Source organism: Symphalangus syndactylus, chromosome 6, assembly GCF_028878055.3.
Source record: "Symphalangus syndactylus isolate Jambi chromosome 6, NHGRI_mSymSyn1-v2.1_pri, whole genome shotgun sequence".
In the NCBI taxonomy this organism is placed as follows: Eukaryota; Metazoa; Chordata; class Mammalia; order Primates; family Hylobatidae; genus Symphalangus; species Symphalangus syndactylus.
The window spans coordinates 51130568-51141500 of NC_072428.2; the positions used below are offsets into that span (position 1 = coordinate 51130568).

The following is a 10933-nucleotide window of genomic DNA, read 5'->3' on the forward strand; positions in this document are numbered from 1 at the left end:
AAGTATTGTTTTTGTTGCCATTTTTATTCTCTAGAATGTTAGGAAGGTTTAAGAAAAATGGGGTGAAGTGGAAACAGATTGAGGTACTGACTGTATCAGAAAGAGATTATAAGCCAAGGAACCAAGGATAGTTCGTTATGCCATTTTATATGTTGTATTGTTATTGTACCCCCAAGACATTCTAGATAAAAGTTATATTTTGAGTAATACATGTCAATATAGTATTTGCAATTTGGGCTTGGAGGTAACTGTGAGGAAAGCAAGCTTGAATATGATATTGCCAAGGGGAGCTTTGAACACCTAGAGAGAAGTATGAGAATGTCATGTTCCTGCATGGTTTTAGTGCAGATCAAGAAAGGGTGTGGCTGAACACAGTGTCTTCTACTATGAAGTGTATGTGGAGTCAGTTCTCACCTGAGGTTGGTCTCTTCCAAGGCAATCTAGTACACCTGACATTTAACATTGGATATGCCTGTCCATGCTCCCAACACCAGTGTCCCATCCTGTTTGGCATGAGAACACTGTTTCTGCAATGATATCAGCAACCCCAAAATAATCAAAAGGATCAGAACCCAGTTTAAAAGAGCTTATTTAGCCACAGAGTTGAGAATGACCATTTGAGTAACACAGACCCCAAAGGAATGGGGTCATTGCTCTGAAGCTGAAAAGTTAAGGATTTGCTTATGCACATGGAAAGCAAATAAATTTAAGAGGACTACAACATTTTCCATACTTGTGAGTTATAGTAATTTGAATAGTTACAGCTTTTTTTTTCTTTTCCAATTTGAAAGAGTATATTTAACATTCCAGGCTAGACAACGTGATAGTCCTGAGGTTTTTGTGTAAGAGAAGTAAGACATAAGTTAATCTATAATGAAGATCAACAGTGGTGTGGGAAAAGGTCTTCTCTAGCATCCTATAGTTTTTTACAACATTTTAAAAAACAATGTAATTAAAGAAAAGGAAAATTACAATAAGAGAAACAAAGATTACAGCTGCCTAGGTTATAGCTGCCTGTTAACGTAACTCAGATCCCATAATCACATTCTTTTAAGGCTCAGTATTCCAACATCTTTCATTTTGAATTTCTTATTTTTACAATGTGTATATGTGAATTGTGTGTATTAACATGCAAAAGGCCTATGATTAGTTGTACAGAGCAAATTGAATAAAATATGTCTGTGAGTGTCATGAGTGGTGTCTGTCTTTTTTGTTTGTATATACAGAAAACTTCAGAAAAAAAATTAAACCACTGAAAATTTTGAGGCATGGATACAGCTTCACAGCTGGATTCTCTCTGTGATGTGTACTTGTAATTTCAGTCCTCATAAAGGAGTTATGTTCTCTTATGTCTGATGATAAATTAAAAGTTATTCTGATATAGTAGCAAGTATACTAAACTTGGGGTCAGGTATAGAAAGTTCTACTTCCTCACTGTGTGACTTGGACAAATTATTTTATTTATCTGAGATCAATTTTATTTTAAAAAGAACAAAAAATGTGTACCCCACATGGCTGTCTATGCAATTTAGATATATCATATATATAAAACTTTCTAATATAATTCTTAGCATGTTCCTTTATTCACAATAAACTTTAGTTACTTTAATTCCTAACATAAAACATAAACATAATAACACAGACAAAAAGCACAATGAAGAATGTGTGTTAAATAAATGAGAGATCCCAGAAACCACCCTGAGGGGAAGGAGGGCCATAGGTGGCTTTCTAGAGGGGTTGCCTTAGTTAAGGCTTAAAGTGCTTATAAGCAGAAGTTAGTTGGGAAAAAAAAGTTGTTGAGTGTTCTCCTCTCTCTAAGCATACATTATAGGAATATAGTGGGCAAAAGGATAACAAAACCTGTTCTCTTGACTTACAGTTTGGTGGTAGAGACAGACAACAGCACAGTAAATGATTAACTATTTCATACATTGCTAAGTACTCTGAAGGAAACATAGTAGGGTAATGGGTTGACAGCGATTGAATGGGTGAGCAGGGAAGGCATCTATAAAGAGGGGCTTTTCTGAACAAAATTATGAACAATATGATGGAGTTAGATATTTGAAAAATAAAAATCGAGGGAAGAACATTACAGAATGGCAAAACAAGTATAGCAGTCCTGAGGTAGAAATGAACCTGAGTGTTCCAGGAATAGCAAGAGGACCAGTGTGACTGGAGCGAAGTAAGCTGGAAGCTACATTAATTGGTGAACTGAAGATGGTTGAGAGAGAGGGGTGCTGGACAAGGCTGACATTTATGCATTTATTCATTATTCAATACTCACTGATCAATTTCTGTAAAAATTAATAGGAATAAATTGATGAACAAGACACATTTCCCACCCTCAAGGATTTGTCTAGTGAGGGTGTCTCGCACATTTTACAACTTCGGATGATCTACTAACTGATTCCTGAAAGTCAGCCAGAAGGTATCCAGGTGAAATTAAGGAAAAATAGCATCCTAAGCAAAGCAAATATTCTGAGAAAAAGCTGAGAGATAACAAAGTTCATTATTTGCTGAAATCATTATTTGCCATTTCTTGATGACAAAGACCATTATAAATAATTCTTGTCAAGAATATTCAGGTGGTAAACTGAGAGAAGGAGGGTGTCTTAAAGTGCAGGGAGTAATACACAGACATCAGAATTTGCAGTGACTGTAGGTTCTGTATTTATCCAACCAATATCTCTTGAGTACCTCTGGCCTTTAGCAGAGAAGACAGCTACGTTTCAGCAGACACTACAGTTTTTACTTTAGGCCTGGCATGATTGTAGCAGGAGGAAAGGAACTACCCGAAGGCGTGATTACATATTCCAATTGGATATGATTGACATATAATTTTAGGACAGTGTCCTCAGGGAATGCTCAAGATTAGAAAATGAGCAGTTTTTTTTATTCCATGATGGTCACTCATGTATTTACAAATTGACCAATAGATATTTATTGGGCCCTTCTTTGTCCAAATATGTGCCAAGTACTAGAGGCACAGAAAAACTAAGATGTGCAAACATATGTATCCTACGGAGTTTACAATTTGGCAGAGATGTAAGCAATCTTTAAACGATTAAAGGCTCATATTTATTTTAAATTATGGTGTAGATACCAGTGTATAAGAAAGGGAATAAAATTGAGGTGTAAATTTGTTGTACTTGGAGCAAAAAGCTGTTAGCAAAGCTGAATACAGTACATCTAGCAATGTCCTGCTAAAGAAATAAATAGATAAAGAGAAGTTGAGGAAATATATTTGTGGTAGGCAGAGTGCACGCTCTCCTAATGATTTCAATATTATAACCCCTGAAACTTGTAAATATATTACTTTACATGGAAAATGATGCTTTGCAGACTGACTAACATTCAAAACCTCAACATAGGCAGAATATCAAAGATTATCCAGGGGAACCCAATCTAATTATATGAATCCTTAAAAGTAGAGACTCCTTATTGACCATGGTCAGAGATGCGACTACAGAATAAAGTCACAGGAAGATGCAATGTTCCTGGCTTTGAATATGAAGGAGGGGATGTATGAAGCAAGAATTGTGGGTTACCTCTAAAAGCCAGAAAATGCACGAAAACAGATTTTCCTCTGTGTCTCCAGAAAGGAATGTAGGCTTGCTAACACCTTGATTTTAGCTCAGTGAAACTCATGTCAGAACTCCAGCTTACAGAATTATAAAACAATACATTTGTATTGTTTTAAGCCACTAAGTTTTTAATAATTTGTTATGCAGAAATAGAAAATGAATGCCGTATTTCTGACCAAAAAAATACACCAAAAGCAGAGATTTGGATATAAGTAACATGATGTCTTTATGTTACTCTGTTGAAGTGTAAGACAGAGAATGTTGACAAAGAATGCAGTAGAGAAAAGCAGGTACTGAATGATGGAAAAGGCCTTGTGCATATACAGAGCCTTGCCATTATCTTGTAAGTTACTGCACAGCTACTGAAGCATTTTAGCTGTGGTTAAATTTACATTTTAGAGAGATCTTTCAAATAGCTATGACCAGAGAATCCAGGGGAAGTTTTAAATGTGAACTAAAATAACAGCAGTGGAAAATCATGGATAAAGAAGCATATTAGAGAGACTTTAGCAAGCGAGGACCTTCACAGTTTGACAACCAAACTTTGTTTAAAATATGTATTTACTTCCATGTCTATTTCCAAGGATCATTGTCTAAGAGGGCCACGGCTACTTTCCTAGTCATGACAGATAAGCAGCATCCCAGTTTCCTTTTTCTAATTCTCTGTAGTTGCCTGTTTTTGAATATTCAGTCACCTATGCCAAATCCTCAAGACAAAATTCAAACCCATCATTCAAGTCCCCAGTTCCTTTGAAAAGCTTTTCTGTTCACAGCACTCTTACCTTAGAACCCTGGAGAGATTGCCATGTCAATCTTGTTTGCCCCCCTTCAAAATGTATTTTTAATTGTCTACTCAATCTTTTGATTTTTTCCATCAAATATTTCCTCTGTACATGAGAAAAAAAGTTTAAAATATAAATTTTAGTGAAAAATATTGTGGTACTAAATGTCGTGTCCTGCAGGAATCAATTTTTAAGAACATATTAGAGGGGCTGATTTTTTTTTAAGGCGCAGGGAAAGACTAAATCACAGAAAAAAACTGAACAGCAAAATCGTAGGGGAGTTAAAATTATCTTTTAGTCACTTAGTTAAATTTGGGATTTTCCATAAATTACGTGTTGGTTTTATAACAGAAAAATAACAACAGCAGCTAAATGATCTTGTTCTCTCCCTGCCTATTCTGAATCATCACTTCACAGCAGGATTATTGTGCTTTCTCCTGTTAATCTTCCTTCCTCATCTCTCCCAAATTCAATCCATCTTGCTCATGTTTACATGCACGCTCGTCTTAAAATGAAATTTATCATGTAGAGACGAAATTGGCATTCCAACACCTCCTGAATTTAGACTTTTCAAAGCTTTTTTTAGGTGCTCCAAAATCTGGTCGACTTATTTTATCTAAAATATCATTTGCTATCTGTTAAATTACACTTTCTATTGTAATCAGATCAGCATCCTTCATAGCTATTTTACCTTTCCTTGATAGTATGAGATTAGACTTTGTATATCATCCATATTTTTAATAGATACTAATTGAATGATAATCTCAATCTGCCCAAACTGTATTCATTCTTTATGGGTTGACTCAAATCCAGCTGCTCCATCACAGAAGTGTTTTCCTTCAACTTCCCTTAAAATGTTAATTAAACCTCTATATCTTATATATCTCTTGATTATTTTTTTCTATCCTGTTCAGTTATATTCTCAACTTTATTATAAATTCTGCACTACATAGCTTTTCACTTCCATCATCCAGTCCTTCATTAGTGACTTCTATGGCATTAAGCACATAGCAAATGACAGTAAATGTCTACTGGTTGATAATTTATTACCTAATTGTTCAATTTCCTATCTCCCACCACATACATTAAGCAACTTCCCCAAGATCTTCTCCCGGATTTGTCGAGTCTTTACACCGTACACAATAGGGTTCATAAGGGGTGGCACCAACAAGAACATATCTGCAATAAGGATCACAACAAGAGGGCTTTTGTGCTTGGCAAAGCGATGCATGGCAGCCAGGGTGATGATGGGCACATAGAAGGTGAGCACAGCACAGATGTGGGAGACACAGGTATTCAGGGCCTTAAGCCTCTCTGCCAAAGATGCAATGCTGAGTATAGTCTTCAAGATCAGCATATAAGACAAAACAATCAGTGCCAAGTCCAGCATAGTACAGAGAGCAACGAAGAAGCCATAGATGACATTGGTCTTGTTGTCAGAGCAGGCCAGCTTCATGGTATCCTGATGAAGACAGTATGAGTGAGAAAGAAGATTCTTTTGACAATATTTTAATCTCATTAGGGTGAAGAGAAATGGAAGCACTAAGAGAATGCTCCTAATGGCTAAAATAAGTCCCATCTTAGCAACCCTGTTGCTAGTGAGGATAGAACTGTATCTTAAGGGACTGTGAATGGCAAGAAAGCGGTCCAAAGACATAACTAGAAGTACTGAGGATTCCATGACAGTGAATCCATGAATGAAGAATTCTTGAGCAAAGCAGGCATTAGGTGAAATTCCCATGGCATTGAACAAGAAGATCCTCAACATGGTAGGAAGGGAGGAGAGGGACAGGCCTATGTCAGAGACAGCCAACAAGGCAAGGAAATAATACATGGGCTCATGAAGTGAGGGCTCTGTGTTTATGATAAAGAGAATGGTGCAGTTGCCCATGATGGCAACCAGGTACATGAGGCAAATGGGGATGGAGAACCAAATGTGGGCATGTTCCAGTCCTGGGATCCCAATCAGAAGGAAAAGCTTGACTTTGGGGTTATTGAGAACAGACATAATGAGGGAGATATGAGCTCATTAGCCGGATCTGAAACCACATAAATGAAAAGCAGTCATGCTTTTGGTTAAAACTCAGTTTTGTGGGGATAAGGGGTTCATTCCTGTACTATACTCAAAAGCATATTTGGCTGCTAATCAACTGCACTCTTCAAAATTTACCAGAAGTCCTTAAACAAGTTCATATTATCCAGCATGGTAAATTCACTTCTAACAACTTGTCCTAAGTTGGTGACTTTTTAGGATTTTTTTTTTTTTTTTTTTTTTTTTTACAGGGAGTTTTGCTCTTGTTGCCCAGGCTGGTGTGCAATGGTGCAATCCCAGCTTGCTGCAACCTCTGCCTCCTGGGTTCAAGTGATTCTCCTGCCTCAGCCTCCCAAGTAGCTGGGATTACAGTGTGCACCACCACCACCACACCTCGCTAATTTTTGTATTCTTGGTAGAGATGGGTTTTCACCATGTTGGCCAGGCTGGTCTTGAACTCCTGACCTCAGGTGATCCATGTGCCTTGGCCTCCCAAAGTGCTGGGATTACAGGTGTGAGCCACTGCACCTGGCCCTACTTTTTAAGATGTTTAAACAAATATATAAAACATATCAAAATGGAGCTGCTTTAAATCAGTAAAAAGATGCTTAGAATCTTTTCCACTCCTTTTTCCATACAGTCTTCAGCAGTACCCACGTTGGCTTTAAAATAAAATCTCTGAGCTTTATGTAGAAAGTTTGAAAGAAATAGTCTAAGAAAATAATCAGAAACCACTGCAAATATTTGGAAAACATTAAATCATTAGATGCTATAAAGTAAATATATTTATAGACTAATTTACCTTTTATGAGGTAGGTACTTATGCACATTTTATACATGACTAAATATACTACATATTACATCAAGTGTTACATAAAAATAAACATGATTTCTGTTCAAACTCATTTGCACTTTCATTTGATTTTAAGTTATTTAACTTATTTGGGTGTTATTTTAAATCTGTAAAATGAATACAATCTTGGTAGGTTTTGATATTTATAGATATTTATGAAGTTCCAAACAGAGATCTAGGTTCATAAACCACAGACAAGTATCTGTAAATATTAGCATTGATTACACAGTAGTTTCCAACAGAGCATGTTGGAGAAATGGAAAAGTGGATAAATACTTTGGAGTTATATATTCTTATTTCTTTATGTACATATTCATCTGTTAAATGTGACACTTCCTCGCTTAAACACTTATGGTTCACACTTTGGGCTATCATTTTATTTCAAGAAACAATTTGAAGCTGTACAGTAGTATCGTGTTCATGTTAAACTTATCCATCTTGATTGGATTATTTTATCTCATATCTCTGTATTTAATTAGTCATAGAAATTAGTCAAATAAATGCATATAGTCAAATAAATGCTAAATGAAAAAAATCCAAACCACCCAATTTCTGTTTGAAATGAAGCATTAAAATTTGCCTACATAATAAACTGAACCTGATTTTATTTTAGAGTCTCTTTTAAAAAGCATACAAGTTTACTTTCAGAAGTAAAATATGCAATCTTGCAACTTACCATCAAGTTTTTGGCCTTCAAGATAAACAGGTCAAAATTGGTAAAACTATCAGAGAAACACAAGTCTCTAAGATAATCATCATAAACTCCCCCTATATTTAATAAGCTTCCTTAGTAAATGCATGAATTAAAATTATGAAATTAATAATTTTGATTAAAAATAACAAAAATACAAAAGATGAAGGTAGAGCCAATGGAAGGCTAGAGAGAAGAAGACAAGCTATCCTCGCTCCAGAATTTTTTAAACTTCAACTTGCAAGAGAAAAAAGTCATCAACCTTCAGTGGAAAACATAGGGGACACTGGAAATTGATTGAGCTCCTTTATATGGAAGCTTAACTGTGAATTCTTATTGTATTTTGTGATTTTTTAGAGGATAATAAAAAAATATATAGCAAATAACAAACAGCCTTGGGCCAATGTATTTTACTTTTGCTAGGTACTATTTACTAAGAGACATTTTGGCAACTTGTGAATAGCTCTGCATCTTCCACATAGAAAAAGGCCTTGAACAGTTTGAGCATGACTCATTAATCTCCCACCATGGTAGTGAACCTAATGCAAAACCCAGGGTAAGTATATTGTGGAGATGGTAGCAGATTGTGAGATGTCATTAAAAGCATTCTCCTGTTATTTGTTGGACTGTGTTTTCTCAGCAAATTCAATTCTGATCCCTCCCCGGTAGTCATAAGTTCTCACCTCTAGAAGCACTTAACTCTTATTCCTTTTTATTTTCATCTCTTGCTGAGGGATATTGACTCAGGTCTTTCAGGGAATGCATCTCTAGCGCATTTTTTATTATGGAAGATTCTTCAGCGTTTTATAACGTACTACTTTCATGTAACCCTACCCTACCAAACTCCTTTACTACCATGCACATTGACTACTCCATGTTAAAAGGCATAAAAAGGTTTTATTTATCCCCATGTATCTGTCATCAACATGACACGTGGAATATAAAAGGCTCTCAGCAAATATGTAAAGAATGAATGTGAATGGAAGAAATATAAAATATGTAGTATCATTTCTTAGCACTTTCTCTCTTTTTTTCTCTGGCAACAACTAAGGGATATTGATGTCCATTCCTTTCACTCATATTTTAAGTGGTAAACTCATTCTTACACAGAGCATGCATTTGGATGTGGATGAACTTCAGAAGACACAGCTCATCAACGCTGTTTATTCAGAAGTACTGACATGATAGGTGGTATCTGAAACCAAAGAGTAAATGAAATCATGCAGTAAAAATGTACATAATACAAAATTTAAAACTCATAGAACCCTGAGGAGCAATAAGATTGTTGAGAGGATCTTGCAAAGGAATATTCAGAGAGGTGGAATATAGTAGATGCCAAAAGAAGAGAATGTTTCAAGGAAGGCAGTCCTCAGGTAAAATATTTCCCAGACCACTTAGAATTGCTATTCTTTAAGGCAAAAAGCAGTTCTCAAGCTAATGCACAAACACCTTGGTATAAATCTCAGCATGGCAATTTACCCTGTGTGAATCTGGGAAAGCTGCTTAAGCAGATGTTTGCTCTTCTGTGAAATGTTGTAAACAACGGTACCTACCTCAGAGTTATGTTAGACTATCTGATAGTCTCTAACATAATGAAGATAATCAGTAAATACCAGAGAGGAATAACTACTTCAACAAAATTTCACTAGCCATTTTCCTTCCAGACATCAAGTCCTAGATTGGACAAGAGTAATTTGTATTTGTTTAATTGACAATAAGTCTTGCTTTTATTTTTCATAGTATTAAGTAAATAAGTCCCTACTGATATTAGGGTATTAGAAAAACACTCCGATATTTAATCTTCCTATTTAACCCTCAGACCATAATATATTCACTCTTCATGTATGCACACACTGAAGCCACCTACTCTTCCTCCCCATAGACATGTATTTAGACATAAGCTGTTTAACAAACCTTAGATTTAGGTTTCCAGAAGGATTTATAGCTCCTTAAACTTATCAGAACAAGCTGCTCAGTAAGTTCCTGAAGGATAAAAGCAAGAATTTTCCACTTTCACCTCCACTTTATCTACAGGTACCTACTTCTCTTTTCCTCAGGTGACTAGACCCTTGAGAGTAATCGAGCTTACACAGAAAGTGTTAGGCCTGGGGCTGGTACATTAACTTTGTTTTCATTGTACCTTAACAGGAACTAGAGGCAAATTGTGAGGCAAACTACAGGGAGACCACTCATCTGAAAGGTAAACAGTTGAAGCTGAAGAAGCTTGACATATGGGATTTGTAGAGGCTGGGAAATATAGTTAAAATAACATGTTATCTACAATCAAAACACTTTAGGTCGAATTCTAAGTCAAACCACTTAAACGTTCTTCATCTCAGCTTAATCATCCACAAAATGGAGATAGTAATATATAAGTATCAAATATTTATAAAAGCACTTTACAAACTATACAATGGTTTACCAGTCATTCCACTTATTTGTATGATCCATTTTTAGCAGAAGATTAACATTGAAATAGATATAGCCTGTCATACTCTGTTAGATTTTTAAACCAGTGTCCCAAAATTACATGCCTCCCACATCATGTATTGCATTCACTAGAACCGTCTGAGGGGTATCCTGTGTTTTATTCACATATTTCTATTTTATATGTCAGTTCAATCACGGTTTTAATTAAATAATAATTATTTAAGGCTATGAAACAATAAAAAATGTGAAGACAATTTAAGTAAAAAACGTATAAAATAAGGATATATATATATAATGGTTTTAAGTATTTCTTAAAGCATATTTCTAAGTTAAAAAGAAAAACTCCGGTTAAAATAATGGAAAGTCTTACATTAATAATAAAATAATTTTAATTAATACGATTTAATGGAATAATAATATAAAAGACATAACATGGCTCAAATACAAAATACATATATCTGTGAATAAGAAATGAATAGAAATTTAAAACAATGAGCAGGGATAAGCCTACTCATTGCTAGTTCCCATGCCTGGAGAAGACGATCAACTCCCATAAGATAA

At 35.4% G+C, this 10933-nt stretch overlaps 1 protein-coding gene across 1 annotated transcript; it reads right to left on the reverse strand.

The window, feature by feature from the left end:
- Positions 1–4268: 4268 nt before the first annotated feature.
- OR51A7 (olfactory receptor family 51 subfamily A member 7) lies at positions 4269–9918 on the reverse strand. Its single transcript, XM_055281327.1, has 2 exons — positions 9857–9918; positions 4269–6405 (listed from the first exon to the last, which is right to left on the reverse strand). Exon 2 carries the CDS (start codon positions 6372–6374, stop codon positions 5433–5435), a length of 942 nt encoding a protein of 313 aa, XP_055137302.1. The 5' UTR covers positions 6375–6405; positions 9857–9918; the 3' UTR covers positions 4269–5432.
- Between the last annotated feature and the right edge of the window lie 1015 nt (positions 9919–10933).

Excerpts from the sequence above, each read along its gene's own strand:
- OR51A7 (XM_055281327.1), bottom strand. The coding sequence starts at position 6,374 with ATGTCTGTTCTCAATAACCCCAAAGTCAAGCTTTTCCTTCTGATTGGG.